This window comes from Arachis hypogaea, chromosome 19 (assembly GCF_003086295.3).
Source record: "Arachis hypogaea cultivar Tifrunner chromosome 19, arahy.Tifrunner.gnm2.J5K5, whole genome shotgun sequence".
Taxonomy (NCBI): Eukaryota; Viridiplantae; Streptophyta; class Magnoliopsida; order Fabales; family Fabaceae; genus Arachis; species Arachis hypogaea.
In genome coordinates, this window is record NC_092054.1 from 7925367 (window position 1) to 7940430 (window position 15064).

At 29.3% G+C, this 15064-nt stretch overlaps 1 protein-coding gene across 1 annotated transcript; it reads left to right on the forward strand.

Annotated features, from left to right (window-relative positions):
- Positions 1-11409: 11409 nt before the first annotated feature.
- Positions 11410-15064, forward strand: LOC112777624 (glyoxylate/hydroxypyruvate reductase HPR3). The gene is made up of 2 exons (XM_025822005.3): positions 11410-12027; positions 14295-15064. Exons 1-2 carry the CDS (start codon positions 11566-11568, stop codon positions 14814-14816), a joined length of 984 nt encoding a protein of 327 aa, XP_025677790.1. The 5' UTR covers positions 11410-11565; the 3' UTR covers positions 14817-15064.

Genomic DNA, 15064 nt, shown 5'->3' on the forward strand with positions numbered 1-15064 from the left:
ATTACAATACCTGCATAAAAAAGTTAGTAAAAAAAATACTTTTATTGTCAAATTTGTCAAGATTTTTACATCTAACAAAGTTAAAGTAATTAGTAGACACACGCAAATAAAATTCCTTTTCTATATAAAATTGTAATAAATCTCAAGATATGACTCCAAGTAGAATCATCATATCAGCATGGTTTGGAATCGTGAGAGGAGAGAGTGGTGGGATTGCAGCAACACTGTGCAACTACAATAGCAAAACCGCCAGGCAATGACTGTGTTGGGCAGCCAAGACCAGTTCGGCAACCGGATATGGAGATGAGACAGGTATCACACAAGGTTACTAGTTGTCATGCACAATTGTTATTGCTTATTAAAGGTTATTTTTTATTTGATAATACTATAATTTTTAAAAAAAAATTATTTTTAAAAACTAATTTTCATAAATTACTTTTAAAAAAGAAAAGTTTTATCAGCCTAATCACTTAATTGTGTGCAGAGTTTAAAATTAATTTTTAAAAATATTATTCTTCATTAGTATATTCAATAAAATAAATTGGGATTATTCTGTGATTATTCATGGAGTTCCATCGAATACTTTGCCAACTATATTAACAAAAGATTGTAAAAATATCAAAAGTACTTTCGATATAAAATAAATAAAATAAAATTAAAGTACGTATCATTTAGGACGAGTTAAAATTTATTTTGATCTCTGAAAATTATATTTGACTTTAATTTTGATTTCTAAATTCTAATTTACCTAAATGAGATTCCTAAATATTGAATTATGACTCACATTTATCTCTGGAGTTATTTCTGATAATGAAAAACTGATGTGATACGTTTAGCTTGTCAAGGTGTATATCTGAGATCTAAATTGCCATGGTGGAAATGTAACACTTATATGATGTGGCAAATTAAAGGTTGTTGATGCTCAATTTAACCCTAAGTTGTAGCTCTATTTCCACAATATGCTAGAAGCTTTGCTTAGAAATATGATAAGTTCAACCAAGCCAAACTAAGTTAACGTGCCATATTAGTTTTATGTTAACGAAGATAATTCTAGGAACAGATATGAGTCATGATTCAATATTTGAGAGTCTCAATTGAATAAATTAAAGTTTGAGAGTTAAAATTGAGATCAAGTGTAAATTTTCGAGTTTAAAATAAGTATTAACTCTTTAGGACAGCATGATGACAAGTAATAATACTTGTGTCAAGGTGGTAAGAGAGATGTCCAATAATAATAAAGTGATAATTATGCTACCTAAATTGTGATATCTAATTTAATAATAATAACTAAAAATTAATATTTAATTTAAATAATATAAAAATAAATAATTGTAAAATATTAAAATTTATCTTACAATAAAAATTAGACAAATTTGACATTAAAATAGTCGAATTAGCCTAATAATAATCAAAGCCAGACAATCAAACCTTTAAATAATAATTATATCACCTATAAAATAAAATAATAATAATCAAATTCCCAAAAATAGACCATGTCCAGAAGATTTGTTTTCGCAGGTGAAGTGAGTGAAGACGAAAAATACTAAAAGTCATCAGAATTTATTATTTTTAATTATTATTTAATTATTAATTTAATTTTTTTAGTTTAATTCTTTTAATTTAATAATTCAATAATATATTTTATTTTATATTTTAAATATTAATGATTAATTGATAATAAAAAATAATAAATTTTAATAATTATCAAGCATTTTTTTTTATGAAAACTATATATATATATACATAAGAATAAACTATGGCATAAGCGAGGTTAGTGAGTTGTAAGCACAAGATAAGAAAGTTTCTTCTATAGCATACCATAAAATGCTTTGTTATTTTTCTCATGTTGTGTTTGAGACTTTGAGTAGACTTTAAAATTTGGCTCATTTTTTTTAAGTGAATTCTATCATGTAAAAGAGAGATTTTTTTATATGTGTAGAAATTTGTTGTCTTTCTTCTAGTAGAATAAGTGTCTAGAAAGAAAGTATAATTAAAGATATAGTGAGTTCTATGATATAGAAGTGATTGTCTTTCTATATGTGTAGAAATGTAGTGTCCACTTTCTTATTATGCCAAGTGTATATGAGAGAGAATTAGAAGTGACACCTTAAAGTGAATGTTCAGATGCAACACTGACATTTACTATTCTCAGCACTTGAAGGATTAGTAACATTTTTAAATCTAATTAAATTTAGGTGGGTTAATTAAAGTGAGAGAATCAAAGGAGACAATAGACTTACTTGAGTTGGGCTTTTTTTTATATTGATTATTGTGATGATTAAGATCTGGGTCAATAAAAATGACTCCAAGTAATTTCGGATTATGGTTCCTTATTTTATTTTTTTATTATTTATTATATTGCTGAGATCTGAGTCATTTAACAACGAAATTTTTTGTAAAATACAAAAGATCTGCAATTGAAGTCGAATTGAATTGTTTAGAAGTAATACTTTAAAAAAGTCTAATTATTTTTATGTATCTTCATATGAAAAAATATTTATACCATTAATTATATCTTTATAATAAAATTGTTTGATATATTCCATTCAAATTACATGTTATGATTGTCAAATTGGTATATTGAAAATTTGATATCATTATATTTTAATGAAGTATATAAATATTTAACGAAGTACTTTTTTATATATGCTCAATCAATAGTTGAAATTCATTCAACTTCTTTTATAGCTTTTTAAAAAAAAAAATATTACGGTCATATTATTATTATTATTAAATGTCATTATGTCACGTTAATAAAATTGGTACATATAAAAATAATATACTATGAAAATATATAGTATGTATCATGATATGAAATATTTCAGTACTTTTAATTATTAATTTGAATTATAAAATTAATTTTAATAATTGTATTATAATATATTTTTAATTAAAATTAATAATTAAAAATAAAGAAACACAAAAACCATAGTACATGCATGTGAATGCTTCTTATTTTACCATGTGACATGTATTGTAATTTGTAAACCTTAGTCTACGTGTAATAGAGTATATTTATTTCCTATCCATATTTAAAGCTTTATAAAGTGAATGCAAGTAAGATGCTATTTTTCATGACTTCATTTGTTATCCATTCTTTTTTCATAATTATTAGTGCTATAAAAAAAATATGATAGCATAAAGCAGTTGAATTATGAGTTTAAAATTTAAATAATTATTATTACGGAAAAACCGAAAAAAAAAATATTTGGACTCATATTAATATTCACACAATAATATAATGATTAAGGGTCGAAATAAGAGAGAACCATAAAATAAAAGAAGGTGAATTCTACCACGTAGAAGAAAGATTCTTTCTATATGTGTAGAAATTTGTTGTCATGTTTTTAGTAAAATAAGTGTCTAGAGAGAGAGTACAATTACAACTATAGTGCAAAACAAAAGTTGATGTTGATGCATAATGTGGACTCCACTGTAGTGGATTAATTTCATCAATAATTTAATAATGTAAATTTGATTAGATATTAATTATGAATGATAATGATGAGCTGGTTTTTGTTTTTTTTTTCTTTAATGGATTTAAGTTTTTGGGCCCATGCCATTTTTTTCTTGGATTTGGGTCTTAATCAATTTTTTTTTATGAAAAACGAAAATAATAAACATAATATATTTAAATTTTTTTTGGGTTTAGGTCTTAATTAATTTTTTCTGTGTAGATGTAAGTGTTGATTGATTTTTTTTTAATGAAAAGTGGACACTTTTTTTTTGTCATGAAAGCTGTATTTTTGTGTTCTTGAAAATATTAGTTTAGTCTTTTGCACATATTATTTTTATTCTAATACTATTAATAATCTCATTGTTAATAATATTTTAGACTATAATCATTCATTAGTTATGATTTTATTATTAGTTATATGGTTAATTTTGTAGTAGGTAAATTAATCATTAGTTATATAATTAATTTTTGTAGTAAGATACATAATTTACGTTATAAAAAAAATATAATAGTGCACCAGAATAAAATGGTTTAGCATTTAGAATTTAATTTTGGTTCGTTTAGGGTTCACTTTGATGATAATATTTTTGGTAGGTGATAAAATTTTTGTATTGTAACAATTGTAAATCGACGATAGAATTTAGTGTTTAATTAGAATTCTTTTCGTAAAACCTTGGTAAAAATTTTGAATATATTTAGTTAATATAGTTGTTAGAATTTCAAAATATAATTTATAATTTTTACTAAAAAATGAAATACGTATGCTTTTCTCATGAGTATTTTACTAAATGGCATCATGTTATTTAACAAGTTATATTCATGCTTGACAATAAATAATTTATTGATGTAAAAACGATCACAAAAAGAATATATTAGATGGATGCTAATTTAGAATGATTCATATATGTATATATATATATATATATATATGTGTATGTGTGTGTATGATCGGAAAGATTAAAATGAGGGTAAATCACATAAACAAACTGAATGCGTTCTAAATTTATATGAATGTCCAAAATACAAAGTGGTTATATGAATTTATTGCAAATTTTTGTCAAAACCATTAAATCTAAACCCATGAATTTGATTTACCTTGAGTGTGGTTCGATTATTATAGTTTCGATTTATCTCCATAGAAGCTGCTCCTATTAAATCGAAGCTATTGACTTCGTTTTAAGTAAATTAAATCAAATAGATTCGATTCACATGAGATAGTCTTCACTAAAATATTTTTCCATAATAAATTGATTCCAATGAATTCGATTTACTAATACACCTACTAATTCGAATCACATGTAATTGAACATTCATGTAAATTTAAGACTCATTCAGTTTATTTATATAATTTATCCTTAAAATGAATGTTGTCACTTTTATACATTAAATTAGTTAATATAGAGATTAAGTAGAGTATTATCTATTATTGGATTTGATATGATATCATTCTTTCATGATTTATTTAGGTGAATTTTATTGCTATTTTTTTCTTTTTTTTTTATATTTAATTTGTTCTAAAATTATGAAATGATAAGTATTGTTATAAAAATGAATCTTTTAAAAAATGAGCCTTATAAAAAATTTTTAAAAAATAATTATGTACTTTGTATTCATAATATTTAAATAAAGTCTAACATATTAAAATTGGACTAAAAGCCATTTAAATTCTTTTTGTTGTTTCATTATTTTTAAACTTATGAATAAAATGGTTTAGTTATTCAAATTTATTGTTACTTGATTTAGGGTTTAGTGTAAGATGCTTTAAGATTTAGGTTTTAGTGTAGAAAATTTTAGAATTTAGAATTTAGAAATATATTATTTAGAATTTAGAGTTAGATGGTTTAGAGTTTAAGATTAGATTAGTTTAAGTTTCATGATTAAGAAATCAGGGTTTGTTGTTTATTGTTAGAGATTAAAATTAGATGGTTTAAGTTTTTCATTCTAAAATTGGATTGCTAAGTATTTTAATATTTAATGATAAGGGGTTTAGTGTTTACGATTGACATTTTTGATAAAATTTAAAAAATAGATACAGTGTTGATGATCATATTTTTTATACTTAACAATGTTAATTTAGTTGTTAATTCATTTATGTGTAGATTAATTTAATGATAACGTAAATTATGTGTAGGTTAATGGTTAATGTGAAAAAAATATTTAAGTAATTGTTATTTAAATTTTTACTTGCTAATAAATTATTTTTAAAATAAAGATACGGTGAATAACTGAATTTATAAAAAATTATTGTTTTATTGGTTAGAATGGTTATTTGAATTTAGAATTTAATTTCTTGTGTGTTAGTTAAATTTAAAGCTGTTAATATTTGATAATAGGTATACTTATTGTTGGTCAGAATTTTATCTTTGTGTTGACAAAAGATTGCTTTTGGGACGTGACAAATTATGATGGTAGTAATATGTTGAGTGTTGTTGAAGAAGAAATACTAAAAGTAATTCTCATAAGGTAGAAGGCGCTTGAATTAATAAAAGAAGATATGTTTTAATTAATAATTTATATTAGATACATTCAAGGTTAATTTAATAATGTATAAAAATTTTGACTTTTATTATATATAATTATGTAGACATTTGTTGTGGTGTGTAAAATTTTTGGTCAAATTGTCAAAAAAATTAAATGGTTTATTTTAGATTTAAAAAGATAAAAGTAAAATAATTATAATAATTTAAAACTTATTAGCAAAAATAAATCAAACGAAATTAGGCATCAATTAAAAAATATCGTATAGGTGGCTAAACTATGTATATATTAACATGTAGCTATGTAGATGATCACTTAATAATATGTAGATAGATATATTTATACTAATAATTAAAAATATAAAATATTTATACATATGCAAAAAGATAATATAGATTAAATTAGATGGCTTTGATAGATATTTTTGTTTAAAAAAATGTTAATAATAATAATAATAATAATAGTAGTAGTTGTTTTGGGGCTTTGACCTTTGGACAGAGATGGATGGGACGTGAATCTTCTGAAGAAAGAAATAAAAAAAATTCAATTAAGACTCAAATTCAGAGAAAAAAAATGACCTGGCCAGAAATTTAAATTCATTAAAGAAAAAAAAATAAAAATCAGTCAATCATTATCATTCATAATTAATACCTAATCAAATTTACATCATTAAATTATTGATGAAATTAATCTACTACAGTGGGGTCCACATTCTATATCAACATCAGCTTTTGTCTTCCACTATAATTGTAATTGTATTCTCTCTAGATACTTGTTCTACTAAAAACATGACAACAAATTTCTACACATATAGAAGGAATCTCTCTTCTACATGGTAAAATTCACCTAATATTTATAGTTAATAAATTTGAATTCTTTAAATTTTGAATTTTTACTTGAAAAGGTAAAGTGTGATCTCTCATCTTTAAATGTTTTATTTTTTATTTTTTTTAGTTCTATCTTTAAAATAAATTATGAAAAATCATACTTTATATTTAATAAAATTCAAAATTTAGAAAATCAAAATCTATTGATAATATATCGAAAGTCCTATGTAAGAACTAGGAAGGAATACAATTAAATCAAAGCATCAATCAAAAGCATAACAAAATTTAAATATTTTCTACATTTTTATTCTGATTTCACCGTTATTGAAAAAGTCAAATAGTTTCATCAGGTCTCCGATTCCAACCATGAATTTCTCGAAGCAAAATAGCGCATTCAGTTTCCTTCTCCGCTTCAGACAGGTGCAAGGCTTCCGTAGCTACCGTAGCTATCCCCACGCTCCTAGCACAAGATATATCCGGTTTTGATTTTGGTTCTGGCCCTTTTGGTTTTGGTTTTGGTTCGGTTCTTCTAGGCACTACCGTTACCGTAGTGGCGACGAGGACGTTTACGCTTGCACCGTTGGAGGAAGAGCTCTGTGTAACTGCCTTAGAATTATTAGGGAGTTGGATTTGTGTCCTTGTCTGCATCTCGTTCACTTGTGGAGTCGTAATCATCTCCGCTTACGTTGAATTTGAGTCCCTACCTCCTCCTCTAGCTCTTTTATGCGGATGCATAGTACCAAATATATTGAAATAATAATAAGAGTAAATAGTTAATTTTTATCATAAAAAATTTAAAATTTTGACAAAACTAACTATAAAAAATTTAAATTAACGTTATACCTATGAAAAATATATATTGTCTGACAAAAATATTTACTTATTAAATTTAGTATTGACTCTTTTGTACAATTTTTAAATGATCCTTTTTATTATCTTATCAATCACACTCCTCTTAAACATACCTATCACGGTCCTCTGTAACATAACTGAATCAAACATACAACCCTAATAATAATCCTCAACCCCTTCACCTCCCTCACTCATCGTTTTCAGCCACTCAACTTCTTAATCTCCACTTTTGCTGGTTCAACCTCATTCTCTCAGTCGGAGAGGCGGCCTCACTCACCATAATCACCTCCTTATCCTTTCTCGCACGCCACCCTCAGCTGGCTCAGCCACCTCCAGTGATCTCCAACTCCCCTAGATCGTTGCCGTCAGCTTAGTCCCTGCCAGATCTACTCCTTCTCGCCATAAACTCGAGACTAATTCATAATTTCTACTACTCAACATCCATTCAAAACATTCAGAAATAAAAATTCCAGATTTACAATAGGAGTTTCTGGATCTGGTACCAACCTCCCTGGATGCAGAATCAAGCTCTCTGAAGGAAGGCAGTTGTGGACGGTGCAAAATAGACTCGGCTGAAGAAGCCGACGATAGAACCTCCTTGAACACCAGTGTCGCGCGACAAACGGCCAGCAACAGCGTCGTTGTGAAGGAAAAGCGGAGCAAAGAAGACGAAAACAAGTTCTATTTACCTTGATGGAGCAGCAATGGGGAAGGGCGAAGATCTCGGATCTCGTGGGTTCCGTCGCGAACTTTTGATCGTGGCTATGCCACCACCACTCAACGGCGGTTTTTCCTTGGGACCGGAAAGATGAGACGCGAAGCCACGGATGATGACGACGCCACCAGAGAGAACAATAGCAGGTAGGGGTGTTCAAAACCGATCCATACCGAACTAAATCGACCTACCAAACCAAAAAAACTGAAAAACTGAAAAACTGAAAAAAACATGTTTTGCTGTTTTTATTGCGGTTCAGTTCTTATAATGAAAACCCCAACCGAACTGAACCGATAAAGTAAAAAACCCTAAAAAAACCAAGCCCGTCCCCACCCCCAAATGAACGTAACCTAACCTAACCCAGTAACCCCCCAAGCCCCACCCCAAACTAAACCTAGCTGCTCTCTCCCTAGGTCTCATAGCCTCGCTCTCTGCACCTCCCAACACCGGCGAGAGACCGTTCCTCCCACCACCTCGCAGTGCTGCTGACCTTCCTCCTAGCATCGCCGAATCTTTCCTTCCACTACTCTCAGGTCCTCCTCGCGGACAGAGCAGCCCAGCACACAGCCAGCCACAGCTAGCGCCCAGCAGCCCACCACCACCCTCGCAAGTCGCACCCAACACCACCCACTCACCCAGCGGACACAGAGCACCGTTTGAAGTCAGATATGGAGCCCGAACCACCGATTAAGGTATGTAACTTGACTAAAATTGATGTTTTGTTTGTTGTTCATTTCCAATTGCTTCAACTGCTTTTGGTTTGTTTTGTTCTATTGAATTACTGAAACTGCTTCTGTTTTATTTTGTTTTGTTGTTCTGTTGAATTACTGAATTATTTTTAAAGTGATTTAGTATGATTTATCAAGTGTTGGAGGTTCTGGATCTTGATAGGGTTAGATTGAAATCAGTATGCTAAGATAAATTTGAATAATGGAAAAATGGAAGCAGATTTAAAGTATTAGATTACCTTCGTCATTGTATCTAATGATTTAGTATATGTTATGAGAAACTGGATATTGTTGAATTACTTTATTGTTGGTATTGTTGCTAGTTGTTTAATAATTTTGTAAATTGCTTGATTTTGTAAATCGCTTGTAAATTAATTTTGTTGTTTAATGTATTTGTTTATGTAGTTTGATGTCACTTCAAGTGAGAACATGGGTGACACTGGATTGCCGCCGGTTCCTTTTCCGAATGAATCAACAAGCATCAGATCTCCGACTGCATTGCCTGCTGTGCCAGCTCCTCGTAGAAACACAAGGAAGCTTGCTAGTAGAGGCCGAAGGAAAAGGTAGGTTGTTGAAGAAGCTCCTGTTGATGACACTGCTGAAACTGAGACCGACAAAGGTAAGAGAAAGCCTTGTAGACCTAGGTCTTAGATATGGGATCACTTTACTAAAGATGAAACTAGTAATCCACAGTACCCTAGAGTTAAATGCAATTGGTGTGGGGCTAGTTATGCTTGTGATACACATAAAAATGACCCCAATAACATAAAAAATCACTTGTTGTCGCAATGCAAAAAATTTTCAAAGGAGGTATTAGATCGTACCCAAAAGATTCTTTGTTTTCAAGATGTGATAAAAGATGATAGGAAAGGGATAGGTAGTTCACCTTCTGTCGTGTCATTTGATGTTGATCTTTGTAGATAAGTACTTGCTAGAATGATTATTGTGGATGAATTGCTTTTTTCGCATGTTGAGGGGGAGGGTCTTCGTTACTATACAAGTTGTTTGCAACAGAAGTTTCCAATTCCTGGAAGACTCACAGTTGTTAGGGATTGTTGGAAGCTTTATTTGAATGAAAAAATTAAGTTGAAGTCTGTTTTAATTTTAATCAACCAAATCAAAATGTATGTTTGACAACTAATTGTTGGTTATCTCTGCAAAACTTGAACTATCTTTGCCTTACTGCTCATTATATTGATGCTAATTGGAAACTGCAAAAAAGAATCTTGAATTTTTGTGCTATCAAAAATCACAAGGGAGAAACAATTGGTAGGAAGATTGAGAGATGTTTGTTGAGATGGGGGATATCGCAGATTTTTTCTATCACTGTTGATAATACTAGTTCAAATGATGTTGCCCTTTCTTACTTAAAAAGTAGAATGGAGGATTAGAACTTACATCCATTAAGAGGAGAATTTTTACATGTTAAATGTTATGCTCATATTTTAAATTTTATTGTGAATGATGGATTGAGAAAAATACATGATTCAATTTTAAAGATTAGAAATGCAGTTAGACATGTGCATGCATCACCAGGTCATACTGAGAGGTTTAAAACTATGATTCAGGAAGCTAGAATTTTGGGAAAAGGCAATGTGCATTTAGATATTTTTACCTGGTGAAACTCTATCTTTTTAATGCTTGGAAGTACTTTGAAATTTTAAAAGGTATTTAAACGATTGAGGGAGAGAGATTCTGAATATGCTATGATGGTTGGTGGGATCCTTAAATCTGAGGATTAGAAAAATGCAAGACATTTTGTCAAATTTTTAAAAATATTTTATGATGTAACTAACAAAGTTTCTACTTTAATATTTGTGACATCTTTTTAATATTTTAATGATTTTTGTAAAATATTATTTATATTTAAGTATTGGATAAAAATTTTAGATTGGTGCTTTTAAGTATGGCTGAAAAAATAAAGCCCAAGTACGATAAATATTAGAAAAATATAAAAAACACACGCATGATGATTTTCGTTGAGTAATAATATATGATGCCTTTTAATATGCTTGTATGAATCTTGACAATAGTTAAATAATGGATAAAATTTTTAAATGTGTATACGAGTGTATACTATATAATGTGAGTAGGTTTGTGATACCTAAAATAAAAAAGGTGGGTACTCCCATGAAGATATTATAATTGTCTTCATGTGATGATTTTTCTTTTTGATCCTTAGATGATGGAGTGTAGGGTTAGATTTTGATATGTTATAAAAGTGTTGTTTTTATTTGAAGTGTGGCCAAATCAATAAATCACACTTTTATACAAAGCATCTTCATAAAAAAATGTTTTTTGCATCTTGAGTCGCTCCCAATAAAAAATTGTCGAATCCATCTAAAAAAGCATAGTTTAAAGTTAAAACACATTATCTCTGAATACGAAAAAGAAAACAACTCTAATTCCCCACTCTGCATTCTCCAAAGAAAACACAACAGAACATTTAGCTGGAACCTGGAAGCAGACTATGAGTTACTAAGCAGATAAGTGGGAAGTGAGTGAAATATGAGTGAAACAATGACTTCAGAGCTTCCACCACTCTTGGTGATGGGTCCTCCAGCGTTGTATAGCCTCTTCCAATCTCAAAACTCTAACAAATACCGTTTCCTTGATGCCTTCTCCTCTAATCTCCCACTCCTTCAATTCCTTCAAACCCAACAAATCCACCCTTCCTCCGTTTGCGCCATCCTCTGCAACCCTCTACAGCCGGTCACTGCTGACGTCATCCGCTCACTCCCCTCCCTCGGCATTGTTGTTACGGTCAGCGTCGGATCTGACCACATTGACATCCCCGAGTGCCTGCGCCGCTGCATCCAAGTTGTCACTCTCGGGACACAGTTCACCGCCGACGTTGCTGACATAGCCGTCGCGTTGCTCATCGACGTCCAGTTCAAGATCTCTGCCGGCGACCGCTTCGCTAGAAACTGGGGTCCATGTAAGCCCTTGGCTTCTCCTTCTGGATCAAAGGTAACTGTCACTTGAGTGGTAGAGTCATGCATTTTTTGGAAGTTGATAATTAAAAAGTGGGAAAGTATAGGTAACCAATAATATTTTTGAATAATCTGTGAATAATGTGAATTAATAGGGTTAAAAGAGTGAATTAATATTAAATTTAATTAGTAGCATTAAATTAGAGTGTAGTGTATTTTTATTTGATTGATGGTTGTTCATATTGTTTAAAATGGTCATTGTTCACCTAACATTTCCCTTAAAAATTTTTAAATAATAATTTAGTTAATTTCTAGCGAATAGCGTTGAGCTTTTCTCTTTTAATAAAAATATATTTTTTTTTTTTTACTAAAAATATGAGACTCAAACCCGTAACCTCTTGTATGCGTATGGAGAGACTATACCATTTGAGCTATTACTCATTGACTAATAAAAATATTTTAACATTAGAAGAAAAAATTAATGCCATAAAATTAAGTAGTGTATATCCTTTTTAAATTATTCTATAGTATAGAACTATAGATAGATATTTCTATCCACACATAAGGAATTTATGTATCATCATCTATTGAGCGACACATTTTTTCTGCTACATTTGGGATGGTCAAATCTAACATTAACTCTCGTTAAATTTTGATTAGGGAGTTAATTAAATTTTTAATTAGAAGATGTGCTTTTTTTGGTATTAGGATATGTGTTTTTATTTGTCTGAATCACAATAATGGGTCCACAGCTGAAAATGCTTGGTCTCTTGGGATTAATCTTTTGCTTGAAATGATAGATTTTTTTTATAAATTATATGAATAATAAAATTACTTTATAGACCTAGTAAAAAAATGTAAAATTTAAAAAAAAACATGAAAAATTAGTTTTTTTAGAGGAATATTTTCTATTATACATCCGGTGACATTATTGTGCTAATGTTGTTTGTAATATTTAATTAATATCAATTTTAATCTTGATATCCAGAGTATAAATCCAATTAAAAATTTTTGTTCTGTAACTAATTTGGAACAAAATAAATGTTAGGAGCATTGTTGAAATTTTTAAAAAAATATTACCACATACATTGATGATATATTAGTTGGCTATTATCAAAATACATGTTAGCAAGTTAAGAAGAGTGTTATAATCTTTAATAAACGAGCATATGTTGACCAAATATTTTATATGTGTTTTATGTATGGTTTAGATTTATAACACATGTATAAATTAATTAAATAAAAAAAAATAAATGTCACATGGCATATACCTAATATTACATATGCGCATAAAACTCGATGCTTGTATAAATTAATGTGGTCAAAAGTCAAAACTGAAAAGGATTAAAAAAATATTCGATTAAAGCGTAATCTTAAGATTTCTATTACTTATTTAATAGGTAAATATTTATAAGTACATTGACATATAAATAGATAATTTGAGTGTAGTATTGTTACCACTTACCAGAACTAATATAATAAATATGATAGTACAAATTTAAATAATATCATACGTTGAAACTAAAATGTCTAAAATATTATAATTCTTAAAATAATGTATAAAAATGTCACTTATTATAATTCTTAAAAATTAGTTTGTATATAAATATTTATGTTTAAGATTAAAATTAAACAAAGAATTTAATTTTAATGTACTGTCAGTGTAAAGTAGTTTTATACGTGCATTCAATTATGTAATGATACATTAGCAAAAATAACTACCTTTTACATTAATCACGTGAATAATCGTCCAAAAAAATGGATGTGATTACACGATTGTGTAAAATCATCAAAATTAAACTCTTAAAAAAAATCCTCATTATTTCATGCAAAAAAAAGGTTCCAACGGGTCTGATATTATGGTGTAAATAAAGTTGTTTTGTACTTGGCCAAGTAAAACAAAAATAGATTTCATAATTAAAAATAAACTAACTGATGACTAATCAACCTAGAAAAACAAAGTTTCATGGGAATCTCTGCTGCTCTGATCATTTCAAGTATAGCAAGTACTTAGTAAATTATGCCACACAACATCCTCATGTGTAGATAAAAGAAAAAGAAAATCATGTGGCAATGAATTTCTGAAAATTCTTTTTTTTTTTAATCCAAAATGTCAATGAAATTTAGATTATATGACCAGTGTGGCAAGATTTTTGGGGCTCTCTAAATAACATTATTCTTGTTCAGTATGTTTCACTAGCAACTATTTGCATTTTGATGCAAAGTTGTTATCCTCCTTTTTTTTCTACACTAAACTTAATAAATGTAAATTAGATGGATTGATGACTAGTTTTCAACTTTCAGCTAGGAGGCAAGAGAGTTGGGATTATTGGATTGGGAAGAATTGGTGGGGAAGTTGCCAAAAGGCTAGAGGCCTTTGATTGCATAATCATGTACCATTCAAGGAACAAGAATCCATCAGTCTCATACACTTTCTACTCCAATGTGGTTGATCTTGCCTCTAACAGTGATGTTCTTATACTTTGTTGTCCATTAACTGAGCAGACAAAGTACATAGTCAACAAGGAAGTAATGTTAGCATTGGGGAAGGATGGCATTATTGTGAATGTTGGAAGAGGAGCTCTAATTGATGAAAAGGAATTGGTACAATGTTTGATGGAAGGTGAAATAAGAGGTGCTGGTTTGGATGTGTTTGAGAATGAGCCTAATGTTCCCGAGGAACTTTTTGCATTGGACAATGTTGTCCTTTCACCACATGCTGCTGCTTACACATTAGATTGTTTCATGGATGCATGTGAACATGTAGCAAAGAGTTTAGATGCCTTCTTCTCAAGTAAATCCCTTATTATTTCTCCAATAACATGAAGAATTCAGGACCAAGTTTGCTTTTGTGGTTTTTGTAATTGAAATAAGGCCTTTCTTGGTTCAATGCTGTCAACTGGTCAACCCTATTTGACCATGGTGATTGATCATTTCCACTTATGTACCCACCTTAGAATAGAGAGGATGTAATTCGCTCTTCCTTATGTAGTTTCATTATTGGATACTTGCTTAATAATGCCATATAGTCGGCAACGGTTTAACCCCGTTTCAATAAAAGGGAAAATTTCGAA